Below are 15,741 nucleotides of genomic sequence, written 5' to 3'. Positions count from 1 at the left end.
TTGACAATGTTTGTTCTACCATTATAATTTTTTATGTTAATTCTTATAGAGTTTTTCAATTGCTATTTTTTACTATAATTATTTTTATCCTTATTATTATTCCTTTATAAATTAAAATCTATAAATTGTTAAATACTTTAAACTCGAGAATATAAAATTAAATATTTAATTTTTTTAAAAAATTATATTTATTTGACATAATTAACTTGTTGCGTTAAATCTCTTTAATTTACATCAATATTTTGATAATACTTTTCCATCTTTATAATTTTTTACGTTAATTCTTACAGCTTAACGTAAAAGTTTTTCAACTACTAGTTTTCAATATAATTTTTTTTGTTTTTACTATTATTCATTTATAAATTAAAATTTACAAACTATTAAATACTTTAAACTTGAAAATATAAAATTAAATATTTATTTTTTTAAAAAATTATTTATTTAATATAATTGACTTGTTACGTTAAATCTTATGTGTTTACGTCAATATTTTGATAATGTTTGTTCCACTTTTATAATTTTTTTACGTTAATTCTTATAATCTTATCTCGAGTTTGAAGTATGTAACAGTTTATAAATTTTAATTCATAAATGAATAATAGTAAAGGTAAAAATAATTATAGTGAAAATTAGTTGTTGAACAACTTTGACGTAAACATTTAAGAATTAATGTAAAAAATTATAAAGTTGGAACAAGAATTGTCAAAATATTAACGTAAATATGTGAGATTTAGTGTAACAAATTATAATAATAAATTTAATTGAATTAAATTAGTTGGATATAATGTTAATATTATAAATATAATATTTTTATATATTTTTTAAAAAATAATATAAAAATAAAAATTAAATAACATTTAAAATAAATAGTTAAAACCTAGAGCTACCGCTATTTTACCCAAAAAAAAAAAAAAACTGACTTGGGACATCTCTTCTCAAATGCGTGGGACTCATCCCCACCTTGCCACCTAAAAGGCAACCCAATTTGACCAATTGGATCAAACCGGGTTGTCAATGGTGAAGCCCTTAAACAACCCATTGATCGAAAAAAAGGAAAAATATTAATTAAAAAAATGCATTACTGGGTTCGGGCTTCTTCTTCTGATTTCTCCGGAACTCTTCCCCAGCCTCGCAGGTAATGCTAAATCTATGTGTTTTTCAGTTTTTTATATCATGAAGATTTATCTGACTGATTTTGTCATGGTTTCTCAGCGGTCACACCGCTGTTCCTATTGGAAAGTCCAAGGTTGTCGTTTTTGGTGGCCTTCTCGACAAGAAATTCATTAGTGACATCGCTGTTTATGACATTGGTACTTTGGGTGTAATTCTTTTTTTCATTTTTAGTTTTGTTGGGATTGTTCTTTGCTCTCTGATGAAATGTTCTTCAATTTCGCTTCATGGTCTTACTTTTGATTGAAGCATTGGAAATGCATTTGGTAGCTCATGTTAACGATTTATAGTTTAATTTGTGTGATTTCATGGTTCTTTTGCTCTTTTTTTTTTTTAATTTTATGATTGTGATCAAACCCATGTGTATTCACAAGAGTAGGTAGATACGATTGATTTCTGGTTTAGTTTTTGGATTGCAAGTAGCTTAACTCCATATAGTCTGATGCAACTATTCAGTGAATCATGTAGATAGAATCATTTTTTTGCTATTCATAAAGCATAAGGTAACTGCCAAAGTGGGTGATTAGGGATGTTGAGAAGAAAATTCAGTGCTTACCTTTGAAAAGGTACAAGTGATAAAGCAGTTGGAGCTAAGGTAAGTTGGGCTGCTTGTTTATGTTTGGCTAGGAAAGGAGGTTTGGGTTTTGGATCAGTTGAGGATTGGAGCAAAACCTCTATTTTGAAGCAGTGGGACTCTTTTCACCCAAGCTGGGTCTTTGTGGGTGGCTTGGGTCACAAGTCTAGAGCTAATTCAAATGTCATTATGTCTAGGTCATCAATCTGTTGGGGAGATGGTAATGTGAGTTGGATTCCTCAAAATTAGTGTTTTTTCTGTGGCTGCTACTCAGGAGTTTTTGAGGCTAAAATTACAATGTGGATTGGTATAAACTTGTTTTTTTCTTCCTATTCTATGCTCAAGCATTGTTTCTTTGGTTAGTTGGCCAATAGTGGTAGGCTGGCTACCATGGAGAGATTGCTTAAATGGGGTTGCAATGTTAATTGCCTTTGTTTTTTGTACTATTTAGTTTGTAAGAGCAGGGACTGTCTCTTTGGAAATGGAGTCTAACATTTATGGAAAAAGATTTTCAACCTCTGTAATGTGGATGGGGCAAATGGTGATTTTGGAATTTGAACTTAGATGAATGGTTACCCATGCCGGACGAGATCTTTGATAGATCTATTGTTCAGATCAACTTGGAATGTATCATTTAACATGCCTGGACTGAGAGGAACAAGAGAAATATGCTGGTACAGCAAATACAGAGGATGTTTGAATGATAATCTCCATACCATTAGACGTAAAGTGAGTTTGTCAAACACAGCAAGTCTAGGGATATTTGTGAGATTTATAATAATTGGGGTTTTTGGTTTGATATTCTTAGCACTCTTTAAGAGTGATTGTTGTATTGTTTTGATAGTTTTTCAGTCTTGTTCATTATGCTGCTTTGGGTGACATAATAAGTAAAACTTGTACATGCTATCACTTTCGTAGATCTTAAAAAGCTGCATTCAAAATCTGACTTTTACACCCTTTTCCTACCCTTTATTGTTTTAGAGAACAAAATATGGTTTCAACCAGAGTGTACTGGAAATGGGTCAGATGGACAAGTTGGTCCCAGCCCACGAGCATTTCACGTTGCTGTTGCAATTGATTGTCATATGTTCATCTTTGGTGGGCGTTTTGGTAGCAGAAGGTATTTAAGTATCAAATGTCTGGTACAGTCAATTTGTTTTATTACTCAAGTAATTTTAGTCACACACTATTGATTGTGATGTTAATATCCAGGTTAGGCGACTTTTGGGTCCTAGACACCGGTAAAATTCTGTTTTTGTTATCTTGTGATGTAAGCTTCTATAACGTGTTTTTCACCTGTTGGAATAATTGAATTTATATTTATTCTAGATATATGGCAATGGTCAGAGTTAACAAGTTTTGGTGACTTGCCTTCGCCACGGGATTTCTCTGCTGCTTCAGCTATTGGAAATCAGAAAATTGTTATGTGAGTATGGTAGCTTAGATTCTCAATCACGCAGATGGTTTGTTTTGTGTACAATATATTTTTCAAGCAGGAGTGAATTGGGTGCAGGTATGGTGGTTGGGATGGTAAAAAGTGGTTGTCAGATGTATATGTCTTGGACACAAGTAACTCTTTGCTCTGAGCTTTTATTTGTTTCTCCTCCATTAAGTTTATAAGTAATATGTAGAAAGATGACATTGTAAGTAACAAAAGGATGTCATTGAACAGTATCACTAGAGTGGATGGAGCTGTCAGTTACTGGATCACTACCACCACCTCGATGTGGCCACACAGCTACTATGGTTGAGAAGCGGTTGCTTGTCTACGGTGGTAGAGGTGAAGTATTGTGTATATTTGGATTTCCATCCTTCTACAGTCCTTAGTCTTTTGACCATGATGCCACTTGCTAGATGGTTACCATTATTTATTGAATTATAATGGGAAATTTATTGTATATGTTAGCAGCAAGAGGCATTGCATGTGTTCTTAATTATATGTAATCTTTGATACTGCTACTGCTCTAGTAGGAGCCTGCTTGTTTCTACAAACTGAATTTTTAGCATGTATGAAGTATAAAAACTGCTGCATATATTGCTGGTGCAGGCGGTGCTGGCCATCAAATTGCCACAAACCTCCTCCATCTGAACTTGGGCTTGTTATGTACCAGCTCTCAGTCATAAGTGGAGGAGTTATAAACATGCTGAAAACAGTCATTAGTTGCATGTTCATTGTCTTAATTTTGTCCTAGTTTATTGCAGTATCTCACTGTTCATATTCCTATGCTACATGGTTGTCAACCCGAAACCTTAAATATTATGTTACAATTATGAGTTATAGTGCATATTTTGTCACATCACTTGATGTTGTTTATTCAATTTTACCACGACATTTGGTGCTTACTAAATTGAAATGATTTTAATGCTAAATGCAAATGAAACAAATATAATTCTCCCGTTAGAACCTTTCATTGAAAGATTTCCGATGTTGGTTTTCTGGTGTGTAATGAGTCTGCTTCTCCTTTGTGTGCTTGGACAGCTTGAATAAGAAGTTCCAAATCTTAGTCAGGGGGTTAATAGCTTTGGCTTTGATGTAAGAGCACAAGGATTTGTATGTTTGAAATTTAAATGTTATAGTTTTCATTAATTCTAATTAAGCTAATATGTTTGGATGGTAAATCATTTGCATGCATGGTGCTTATATGGTGAATCTTGTCTATCTTAAAATTCTAATTTAGTTAGTATTTAAGTGCTTATTTTGTTGATAATTGTAGAGTTCCATAACTGGCTTTTGTTTAGTACACGCAAAATGCTTTTCTTCCAATTAAGTAAGCTGACATGAGCACCTTCTAACCTTTGACAGGTGGTGGTGGGCCAATCATGAGTGACTTATGGGCTTTGAAGGGTCTTATTGAAGAAGGTTTGTATTTGGTATAAATATTTGTGGTTTTATGTGCCTTATTGAACTACTAAGTTGATTTATGTTTTGCCTTTGTTGTGGAAGGAAGAGAATGAAACACCTGGATGGACCCAATTGAAGCTTCCAGGTCAAGCACCTTCTCCCCGTTGTGGGCATACTGTCACATCTGGAGGGCACTATGTAATGTCATTTCTAAACCCCTCACTGATCTAGTTGTATATCTTAACACTGTAAAATTAAAAATGCTGAAGATGCAAACTAGCTTCCTCATAAGATTTATTTGTGGTGTTGCTTAACTGTTGGATTATGTATTTACGTTGGAAAAACATTGTTAATTTTATACCCCTCTGTTAATCTTATATGGTTAAACATATAAGAAATTTTTTCTGTAATTTATGACAAAGTATGTGAATAAATGTTACTGCTTTTGCACTTTATTATTACTTGATGAGCATCAACAGCATATATCTATGTTAAACATTTATCTTATGCATCAACATTTAAATTATTCCTTAATTTTGACCTAGGGAAATCTTTTTGAAAGGTAGCTGGATCTTTACTTTATAACTGATTAGATGATATCCTAGGGTGAAGCTGGGATTCTTGTCTAGAGGGGGTCAGAACAAAACTAAGATGTCAGAGTGAAAATAATAGATTGAACTCTTTGATGAAAATATAAATAATGAATATTAGATTCAAATGAAATAGTATGTAATTGCATATAAAAGTATAAATTTATTTTAATAAGTAGACAATAAACAAATTTCAAACATCATAATCCATATTGGTACATAAAAGATTGAATAAACAGTAAATCTTGCTAATAATTCTTTTTAAAAATAAAACAGAAGTTAAACTTTGAAATGATTAAAAGGATGATAGAAAACGAAAAATGAAATTAGGAGTAAAATTATATGCACAATTGATTTTGTGTGCAAAATATAGCGGCTAAATTTTCTTTAATTGCAATAGAAACACATTACTAGTCTCAATAATTAATGTGAAAATGCTTGTTTAATTGATTGAAAGGTTAATTTTAATATAAGGTTAAAATCAACTTTAATAAGTAACATTAAAAAGAGTCAAAGAAATGATAGTTGACTAGGTCTAGAACTAAAAGTCTTAGTATATTATAAATTTTACCATATTAATTTCAAAGTTTTGTGGATGGAGGCCAAGTTATAATTTTTTTTTTTTTGGGGGGGGTGTGGGTGGGCAAAAACAAATTTTACCCTTTTTATTTAAGAGTTAATACATCTAATACCAAAATTTTGAAAGTAAAGTGGGGGCCATGGGCCCTGCCAGCCGCTCTAGGTTCCCTAATGATATCATTGTACCTTGCTGTTCAGCAGTGTTTATGAGATTGAATATTGGGCAACAAAGTATCAACATACCAAAAAAAAAAAAAAAATTATGGTAGGTGGTTGGGGCATGTGAAATAAAGATCTATAAATGACCCCAAGAGAATGTGATTTAATGGAGGATACCTATTTTAAGAGAGGGATAGGAAGACCAAACAGGACATGAACAAAATCTATAAACTGACCTTTTACCTATCTTCCTGTGGATCTGGTTTAGAGCACATGGCATAATATATGATCCTTATGGTCGACTCGACAGAGTGGGAAGGAAAAAATTTAGTTTTTTCTTGTATATAAGTTTAAGAAATATTTCCTAATAAGAACATTTTAACAAACTACTGTTTTGAAATCTTAATCCTGTATCCATGCCATCTTATTAAATTGCCCCTTCTTAGTCAAGATTTTATGTTTAAGTATTATAATGTCTGTGTGCCTCTTCAAAGTTTTTGGAAGGCTGAAGCTTAAGGATTGAGTGTCTTTGGCATTGTTATATTATTATTATTATTATTATTATTATCATTATTCTAATGCTCAAGTTCCCGTCATTTGCTTTGTGACTTATTTTTTCCCATCATTGCAGCTCTTGTTATTTGGAGGACATGGAACTGGTGGTTGGTTGAGTCGTTATGATATTTATTACAATGATTGCATTGTTTTGGACAGATGTGAGTACTTCTGGTTTTCTCAAATACATTGAATGTTGCAGCTTCATGTATTAGAGTTTTCTACATTCTTTCTAGTTTATTCTAGTCTGTGTATTTTGACAAATCGGTGGAAAGAGTTAAATACCTCATGGATTTTTTGGATCATGGTTGTCTCAAGTGGTACCATTATTGCACATCTAAACATATACCAAACCCTCCCAGCAGGCCCCGCCATACAGAAGGAAAGAAAAAAGAAAAGAGAAAAACAAAATGAAAGAGGAAAGGACATAAAGAAGGATTTCTATAGTTTTATGTGGAAGGGCCTTAAAGTGGAAGAATAGTGCTTGATGTATTCAGATTGAACATTTTTGAAGCACATTGTCTCTCCAGTTCCACAATGATGTAAGCTACAGTTGAAACTCCTGATTATTGGTAGATACAAAGTTTGACCTAATACAATAATGGACTTTAATCAGTGATTGGTTAAACACATAAAGGTTTTGGGTGTAATATGTTGAATTTGTATGCAAGAATGTTTGTGCTTAATATCTCAGCTTCCCATAACTTAAGCCTACAGCCCTTATCAGAAGATGTGGAATTAATCTTATTTTAGTACGCTATTTTGCTATTACGGCATCAGTTGATTAAGTTCTCATCTTCTTTATTGTTTTTCTTGACAATTGCCTCAACTGTTTAACACAGTATTGTTTTACAAAATTATGAGGCCCATCCTTACTCATGCCTAGTGATTTATGTGCTTTATTTGGTTCTAACTATTGGTTCAATTTCCCCAAAACTAGTGTCTGCACAGTGGAAGCGCTTACCTATTGGAAATGAACCCCCTGCTGCTCGAGCATACCATTCTCTGTCTCATATAGGTTCTCGCTATCTGTTATTTGGCGGCTTTGATGGCAAATTAACATATGGGGATATATGGTGGTTGGTTCCTGAAGGTACTAAATTCACTTTCAACTAGTATACTTTTGTATCATTTGGCTATTCTTAAGTGACAGGAAGTTGTTGCAACCTTATTCCAATGTGTGGAAAAATGGCTGAGAAAAGAAATGAAATATATAAAACGTGGGCTTCCATATACTGCAAGAAGTGGCCTTTAACTTCTTCATCACATGCATTTTGTTGTCTCTTTAAATTCCATGCCCCAATTTCATACATAATTTTAACATGTTTAAAATGCTTTTGCTTTGTCTCCTCCTTATAGAGGACCCAATTGCAAAGTGGTTCATTGAGCCCCCACCAAAAAATCTTCCTCACAAGGGCATGGCAGTGGCAAATGATAATATCCAATCTGCTTTCAAGGTATTGTTGCAAATTCATCTGGCAATGCTCCACTTGTTTATTTTGTTTATACCTTTTTAAAATTTAGCCAGTGATCTAGGAGCTCATGGCCCTTTCCTCAACTTGTTGAAGATTCAATTGGAAAATTATGTCTTCCAAGGTCATGTTAAACTTTATCTTGTTTCACATATAAAATAGCACAAGTGGGATGGACAATTAAGCCATCTTGTCTAAAAAATAAATATTCACAGTTAAATGAAATTGATCTTGTAGAATGTAGTTGTTTATAGGAGAAATCATAATTTGTTACTGTGGAGTATTGGTCGTACATGGTTGCTAGGTTTTAAACTTTTAAAAGCACTTATTGGTGAATTAGCAGATTAATAGTATTTTAAAGCTTGATATTTTATTTTAACTTCCATTGACATTTTTGAAGTCCATGGAAGATGTGTTCACTGTCCATTGTAAACATAGTTTGATTCAAAGCTAATTTTTCAGCTCACCTCTAAGGTAATTTGCCATTCAAACTGCTGCTAGTTTGGTACTATCTGATGTTTCTATATCTTCCACAGGAAAGCCAAAGAGAAGATGATGCCATTACTGAATTGCAAAGAAGGCTGGGAGTTTCAGTTTCACTCTCTGGTCCTGGGCTTCAGATAATAGATGAGTCAGATGACAAAGAATTCATTGAACTAGGATCGAAGTTGATTGGAGAAAAAGTTTCTAATAATGAACAGGGTTTGGTTAGTCAGGTATTTTTGAAATATTTTATTGTTTTCTTTCTGGGTATGTTCTGTTAATAATATTTCTTATGGTGGAATAAACAGACAATTGAGGTGCTCCGTGGTCACTGGCGGAACTCTACACCAAGTTCAATACCACTGAAGGAGCTTGGACCTTTGCTTCGTGATTACCAACGGCTGGTTACTCGTCATCACCTGTAAGACTTTAAGCTAGCAGTATTATATGTACAAAAGCATTTAGTTATAACAGATTGCTATAGTTCCTAAAGAAAAACAATTTCTTTGCTTGTTTTTCGAAATTTTCAACTCTGCTTGTTTGAAGCTTTTGATATTTTTTTAAATTCTAATTTTATTTTTAATGTCTTCCCTTCTCGGCTTTATATAAAAATTATTTGCTTATTAAACTGAAGATAGTCTGCAACTCATCTTAGGGATATTATCAAGTTATAGATCATTGTTCATGCGGAATATGAGCTCAACGCAAAAGTTAGGTATTGTTTTTCAGTAAGTGGAGAATAAAATGAAAAATTGATGATAATTAGGAAACTGAAAAACAGTTAGAAGGGTAACAAAAGAGCTACTTTGCTCCAATGCTATGTCAAACGAGAAAGAAGAGTAATAGGGTTATGGGCTAGGCTAAAGACTGGTAGACTCAAGATGATTGGTGGGGAGAAGATGTTAAACTAGGTTCAAATGGCAAAATGAGTGGAATTTTGAAGTTGCTTAGTAAGTTGTGAAGAGAATGGAGTAAATAGCCAAGACGCTTGGGAGTATCTCTTAAGAATTAAGGTTGCTGTCATGATGACGCTTTCATGATGTTGATGACTTTGGTGTGTTTTTATTGGTTTCCTTTTCTTTTATATCCATATTTAATCATCCAATTTAAATCAATCGACATTAGTAGAGATCTAATCTCAATAATAAGTAACAAAAATTCCGATCTATACCAATGTGGGATGATGCTACTTAACACCACCCTTATATTTATAGGCCTGATTGAACGATAACATGGCCTATGAAAATGGGGTAACAAACAACAAATGGGGGCAACAAATAGTTTGTGTTTTGATATTATGCTAGGCGTCTGATGTAACCAATTAGCAAGTGGACAGGCTTAAAACTGAATATTGATTTAGAATAAACTCTTCACCGAACCTATGTGGGATAATACTAGTTTAGATGCTAAGATTTTTGGTAGCATCTCTTCACTTCTTCTAAAGTCACTCCAGTTGTTAAAAGCTGGAGACTCAATCTGGAGTCTTGGATATGAATCCTGGGATGGGTATGGTGGGACCAGAAAAAATTAATCTGAAAATTACAATCATATGCTATTAAAATATTAATGAACCCTTGTCTATACTAAACATAATAAGTAGGAATCATATTCTGTTCTGAATCCTGTGTTCACCAAACGTAATGTAGGACAAGAATTGACGCAGGAGCGTCTAAGATTGTATTTTATTTAATTTAGCTTTTGCTAATTTTAGTTGATTTAAGATTTATTTTCTTTATTCTATTTAGATTATGATTCTTTTCTTATTTTTATTTTAATACTTTTAAGAATTAGTATTTAATTAGGATAGTCATGTTCTGTTTAGGAATAGAACATCTATTTTATTTAAATCTTTTGTTAATTATTTTAATTGTATTAGACAACTAGAAGTAGAGTTTTATTAGGATGTGGGCCTATATACTATAAATAGGATCCTTTGGCTTAGTTATTATTCACATTCAAGTTGAGAGTTAATAAATAATATTTTCTTAAGCAAGAGTGCTTATTTTTGTAGGTTTTTTTTAAAGAGTAAAAGGTTTTAGTATCTTTGGCCTAGCCAACCAAAGTGGGATTTTGGTTATTTTTCACCTTAGTGGGGTTTTCAACCTTGCCAAGATTGGTTATACACCTTAGTGGGGTTTTCAACCTCGCCACGATTGGTGTCTTTCATAACGCTCAGGTTTCTTTACAACGCCTCGGCTTCAAGAATCATTAGTCTTTCTTTTTTTGCTCAGTCAAAATAAGGTTTTTATTGATAATCCGAATTGGATACAATTCTGGTGAGAACTAGAAAGTTAGAAGGAACAGGTCAAGGACCTGCTTGAATAGAACAGACTCTTGATACATGACTGACTTTACACAATCAACGCTCAACAACATATCTAACTGGTAATACAAAAGTTGAAAACAAACACATACCCAACATTGAGCACAACTAGTCATACAAGAAATTGAACACATGACACAAGGACCACCATAAAGAGAGACTGCCACCAGTCAAAAAGTCATCAACCACAAAACACCATAATCCATTAGATAGAGTGCCTTCCCTGCATAACCACAAAACTCCAAAGTAGTTTCAATTGAGATGGATGGAAATTGGAATAAGACACCAACGAGCTGAAAATGAAAGAGCAGTAAACTAAAACTGGTGGCAGAGGGTCCAGAGATTAATTCATGCATAAGAGCAATTCACCATATAATCAAGAAACAAAATCAGAAACAAAACATCACGAAGATCTTATATAGAACACCAAGAGACCCACAACATCAAGCTGAGGCATCAAAGGCAACATTAAGCCATGTCAAGCCTAATCATCAAATCACCGAATCATTGACCATATTGAAGATGCTTTAACTTGTTCAATACTGATCTCATTGAGTCAGATATTACCAGAAAGGGCCCCATTTTACTAGCCATAACCCATGATAGGTAGCCAAAACCAAATCTAAAGACAAAATTAGCAACCAATTTGTGTGCATCTAATATGTGCAGAGCTGTATGAACATAATTATATAGAGTTCACCGACTATACTCAAACTCAGATCAAAATTATTTACAGAAACCATTAGTGGTTCGTCCGAGTGCAAACACGAAAATTACCTCTTCCTTGTCTGGGATCTTGTTTTCATTCGTTTGATTTTGTCCACTATATGCCCTTCAGAACAATTTGGCTTGAGCCTAAGCTGTACGCCCATATTCCACACATCATGAGCCTTTGTCGTAAGAACTTCGTTCCTATGATTTATATCATCATCAGATAATGGAACCTTAGTTGAGACTTTCTTGCTGAGGCCCTTGATTCCCTTCCTACGTAGTTTCTTTAAACTCCTACTGGCTTTAGCAATAACCCTATCTTCAAACAAATTGGCCAAGCAAATCTTCTTATTCCCATCTAAGTCCTCACTTTTCTCATCTGAAGGAGATTGGTCTGAGTCATTGGAAACACATTCTATTTCTGCTAAATGGGGCTGCATGTCACTCTGCTAATGAGACTCCGATTAAACCATTGGCTCAATGGCTCAATGTCAGTCCTAGTTGCAATTTGACTTGGGTTGTGATTTACTGATTGTGTAGCTGATGAACATGGTCTTACTTCCAAATGCAAGCTACAGACTTTTGGGTTATCAACATGCCAAGTTGAGCTTATGGAGTCCAAGGTTGTGAAAACTGGGTTAGTGGCCTCGTGGTTTGTATTTGAGCTGAACTCCATAGCATTTTGTCGTGCTAGGAGAGCTTTCCGCTCTTGCGCAGGCATACTTTTGTATTCATTGGCTGAAGTTGAAGGCCCACAAATTCGTTCTTCATCACCAGGTCCTATGTCCACTTCCATCACCCAAGGTGCTTTGTCTGAGAGTTTGTTGCAATTGTGCTCATCCACCCCACCTATTGGACTAGCAGCCTTAGCCATTGAAGTACCATCATCAGAGGAAGGGTCATATGAGGATTCGTAGTCTTTCCATTGAGACCATTCTGGATAATTCACAACACAGTCTGGAGAAAATTCCTGCACATTAATCAAGTAAATTTGAATTCCCAGAGTCAGATGAATACATTCGTCAATTGTTTGTAAAGAAGAGGGGATGATCAGCATTGCAGCTCTTTCAAAGGACTCCAACTTCATTGTGTCATTGCCTAGATGTATGAAATCTCCGCACATCTGTGCTATATTGTAAAAGGAATACATGTTCCAGGCATGGATGGGTATGCCAGAGCATGATAGCCAACATCTTCTAGCTTTGATGCCCGAATTTGGAGTCCTTATTTCTATCTTGCAAAACCACTTCTCAAGCCATGACCAATTATCTATCTGCCCTTCTTCAAATTTTGATTTGTCATCAATGGAGATTAAAGTAATGAAAACCAAGTACTCTTCTGATGGATATCCCCTTTATGCCTTCCTCATGAATCAATTTTGCAACTGTTTCAGGTTCACAGGCATTTTTACAAACACCAACCAGACTGGTTTCAAGCTAATGTAATGTTTCACCTTCAATATGACCAGAACAGAGCCTAAGGCTTGATGGGCTTAGTGGCAGTGGTGGGGTGGTGCTCGTTTGCTTATTTGTTGCACCAATCAGAGCTTGTAAATAAGATTTTCCTTTTACATCGTTCATACCAGGGTCTTGACCTGCCTTTGTTTGATCACTGCATTGATATTGTGCATCAATTGATTCATCTTTTCCATTGCTATGGCTTGTGGAAGCCCTGCCCCTTGTAAAAACTGCAGGTGGGTCTGATGTTTGATTGGCCCCCCTTTTCTGCCAATAAGTTCTATGTGAGCTTGTGTTTGTCAGAGTACCAATTGAATCTGAGATTGGTGCTTTGTCTCTCCGCCACCATTGAGATTGGCGTTGATTGTTCTTGGCCAGGTAGACTCCTAATTTGCTATTGAAAAACCAAACACCTTGTAAGCTTTTGTTTGCATTCTGAGCCGCTGTTTCTGATTGAAAACTAACAAAGGCGAAGGCTTTTCCATTAGTGGAGAGCTTATGCGGAATGAAAACATTGGAAATATCTCCATATTTCTCGAAAATTATCCTTAGCCATCAAGAAGAGGTTTTTGGGGGGAGATTCCCCACAAAGACCGTGAAGTTTTCTTCTTGTGGTATTGTTTCTGGGTGCTGCCAATCGTTAGTCACGATGGGTTCCTTCTTGCGCCAGTTCACTTTTGGGGGTATTCCCTCAACTAATGGTGGAAAATTCGAATCCTTAATTGTGTTGAGTTTCAGTTTCATGATGGGGGGCAAGGAGGAATGAAAACTTTGCGTTAGAATGCACGCGGCACCAATTGTAAATGCCCAGAAAGTGTTTGATGGAAAGCCTGTGACCGTTAAGAATCATCAGTGTTATCCTCTATTTTTTCTAATCTAAGCTTGTTCAATTCTCTTCATCATCCAACATGTCAAATGTGCCCATACTTTTTTCAAATATATGCAATTCAAACTTTCTGGTCAAGCCTGTTAAATTTTTTGACGGAAATGTATAATGTTTTTGTAAATTGCAGTTAATCTACAAAATTATTGTATGAAAATCTCAAAATAGTCAAGTGTAAACTTGAAGAACTAAGTACACCTGTTAGTTATTTAACAGATTTGGATGAGATGTATTACTCTGAAATATCTTCAATGTTAATCAATCTGGTAGTGATAGCCCAAAATTAGGACAATCTCTTAGTTAATGTGTTTAAATCATTTTACATTTTTGTAGTCATTCAATCGTGGGAAAAATGTGATAAAGTTTCAACTTAATTTTCTTTTTACCATTTTAAGACCTAATAAAATGTTACTCATTTACTTTCCATGTTTATACCACTTTTTGCTTATGAAGATTAAATAAATGAAAATACATATATGTGTAAATCTCTATGAAATGTCCTACTTGTTTTTATTCTTTATGCTTCTAACTATAAGTCATTTTCTTGGTGGTTTTGTGATCGTCCACATGGTAGAGCAAATAATGGATCTGATTTTCAGCACATTGAGTCATGGTTATCAGGAAAGGAAGCTCACAAGTTTTACCATTTGAACAATGTTTCTCAGGTATGATTCATATATATATATATATATATATGTAGATCCAGTATAGTATTTCTCATTTATGGCTGCTTTTGCACCAACTTTTGAGAATCTTAAACTGCTTTTCTGATTGGTACACAATTGAGGAAAACAAATTGTCTTTCTAGACATTGTTATGGAAGAAGTAACATTTTTTTTCTGCTTAGAGTTTATCACTTGCAATGATTACAGCTTCAAATTTTGTAGTTACCAGATAACTGGTTCAAAATATGTGAATGGCTGATTGATTGAAAGCATGGCATTTCCTTTTGATATTTGAAACATTCCCTAATCCCAAATATTCACCTGCTGGTTGACTTGTTTGTGAATCATGTGAAGTCAGCACTTGACTTTTCATTATACAATTATCTATAGAGCAATCTAATGATTAATTTATCACTTATTCAGGTAATAAATGAGCTAACTGACTGTTATTATTGGAACTACTTTTCACTTAACTGGACACGTATCATATTTGTATTATTCTTCATGCTCTAACCTATATTTGTTTACTGCATCACCTGTTGGCATTCCTTTCAATTTCACTGTTCTCTTATTTTCAGCTACGAATGGATGATATTCCGAAACTGCTAGCAGAATACAAAAAGCTTCTACCCGAGTAGAACACCTTTGGCCAAAAATCAAGATCAGAACAACACCCTTTTTGATTTTGAGAAATGAAGTAAAAGGTTTCTATGAGGCTTTTCTCTATCCTCACGATAAAAGTTTGTCAGGGTTTGCTCTCTGCCAGTTACTGGCTTTAAGCATTATCAGTTTGTTGTGCAAATTTAGTTCAAATGATATGCTCATCCATGTGAAGACCTGAGAAACCTTTATGTGTGTTTCTTACCATTATAGACCATGCTTGCTGGTTTGGTGGTAAGCTGTTAAGTATGTTATGGCATACAGTATTGTGTCATTTATGAACCTATTACAGCTCAAGTGTGTTACAGCATACAGTATTGTGTCATTTATGAACCTATTACAGCTATAGATTTGTGTAAGAATGAGTTGTGCTTGAATTCTTGTGAAGAATGCACTTTTCCTTTTTTTTTGTTTTTCTTCTGCATCCTCAGACCTTTATATCTAGCATGGAATTTCAAGGTAAACTATATGCCATCATCTTGGAACTGCACGATATAGCTGTAATTGTGGAGCTCTATGGCGAACAGCATAATGGAAATCGATGACATTAGGGTTTCAACACCCCAAGATCCTTAAACTTTCAATACGAGGAAATTGCTTAATTATTCATGCGGCAGT

At 34.3% G+C, this 15,741-nt stretch overlaps 1 protein-coding gene across 4 annotated transcripts; it reads left to right on the top strand.

Moving 5' to 3' along the window:
* Window positions 1–913: 913 nt before the first annotated feature.
* LOC18586713 (Galactose oxidase/kelch repeat superfamily protein) lies at window positions 914–15,500 on the top strand. 4 transcript variants are annotated; one of them, XM_018128954.2, is made up of 16 exons: window positions 915–1,135; window positions 1,213–1,310; window positions 2,726–2,864; window positions 2,957–2,985; window positions 3,074–3,170; window positions 3,258–3,313; window positions 3,417–3,524; window positions 4,548–4,604; window positions 4,693–4,784; window positions 6,546–6,630; window positions 7,410–7,562; window positions 7,829–7,926; window positions 8,478–8,648; window positions 8,733–8,845; window positions 14,373–14,463; window positions 15,042–15,500. In XM_018128954.2, exons 1-16 carry the CDS (start codon window positions 1,074–1,076, stop codon window positions 15,099–15,101), a joined length of 1,509 nt encoding a protein of 502 aa, XP_017984443.1. In that variant the 5' UTR covers window positions 915–1,073; the 3' UTR covers window positions 15,102–15,500. The 4 variants fall into 4 exon arrangements, with proteins under 4 accessions (XP_088666887.1, XP_007010289.2, XP_017984443.1 ...); XM_007010226.3 differs by having other exon boundaries at window positions 917–1,135; window positions 8,478–8,657; XM_088810761.1 differs by lacking the exons at window positions 14,373–14,463; window positions 15,042–15,500 and adding an exon at window positions 12,852–13,220 and having other exon boundaries at window positions 914–1,135.
* The last annotated feature ends 241 nt before the right edge of the window (window positions 15,501–15,741 follow it).

The sequence above is a fragment of the Theobroma cacao genome, chromosome 10, assembly GCF_053813885.1.
Source record: "Theobroma cacao isolate CCN51 chromosome 10, ASM5381388v1, whole genome shotgun sequence".
Taxonomy (NCBI): domain Eukaryota; kingdom Viridiplantae; phylum Streptophyta; class Magnoliopsida; order Malvales; family Malvaceae; genus Theobroma; species Theobroma cacao.
Note: the sequence above shows the minus strand (reverse complement) of the source record. Positions and strands in the feature narration are given on the sequence as shown.